Genomic DNA, 222 nt, shown 5'->3' with positions numbered 1-222 from the left:
AGGTGACAGTACCGGGAGAGCAGCGCTACGAGGTCCCGGTGCCCCTTGACCTCCCCGCCCCCTCCTCTCCCCCTTCCCCCCTGTACAAGGTCAGCCTCGAGCAATCAGGCAACTTCATCATCAAGGTCACCAGGAACGACACCAACAAGGTCATGTAAGTGGATTTTCGTTGGCTTTGGCGACACTGGTGAAGGTCACGCGAGTTTTTAAATCCCTTTTTTA

The 222-nt window shown here is 55.4% G+C and overlaps 1 protein-coding gene across 1 annotated transcript in view; it reads left to right on the top strand.

Annotated features, from left to right (window-relative positions):
* Positions 1–222, top strand: part of LOC119588548 (maltase-glucoamylase, intestinal-like) — a gene marked incomplete at both ends in the record, with an annotated part of 20,825 nt that overhangs the window by 13,745 nt on the left and 6,858 nt on the right. Inside the window, 1 exon segment of the mRNA XM_037937189.1 lies at positions 3–154. Within this exon segment, the coding sequence (XP_037793117.1) occupies positions 3–154 (152 nt within the window).

The sequence above is a fragment of the Penaeus monodon genome, chromosome 24 (assembly GCF_015228065.2).
Source record: "Penaeus monodon isolate SGIC_2016 chromosome 24, NSTDA_Pmon_1, whole genome shotgun sequence".
In the NCBI taxonomy this organism is placed as follows: Eukaryota; Metazoa; Arthropoda; class Malacostraca; order Decapoda; family Penaeidae; genus Penaeus; species Penaeus monodon.
Note: the sequence above shows the minus strand (reverse complement) of the source record. Positions and strands in the feature narration are given on the sequence as shown.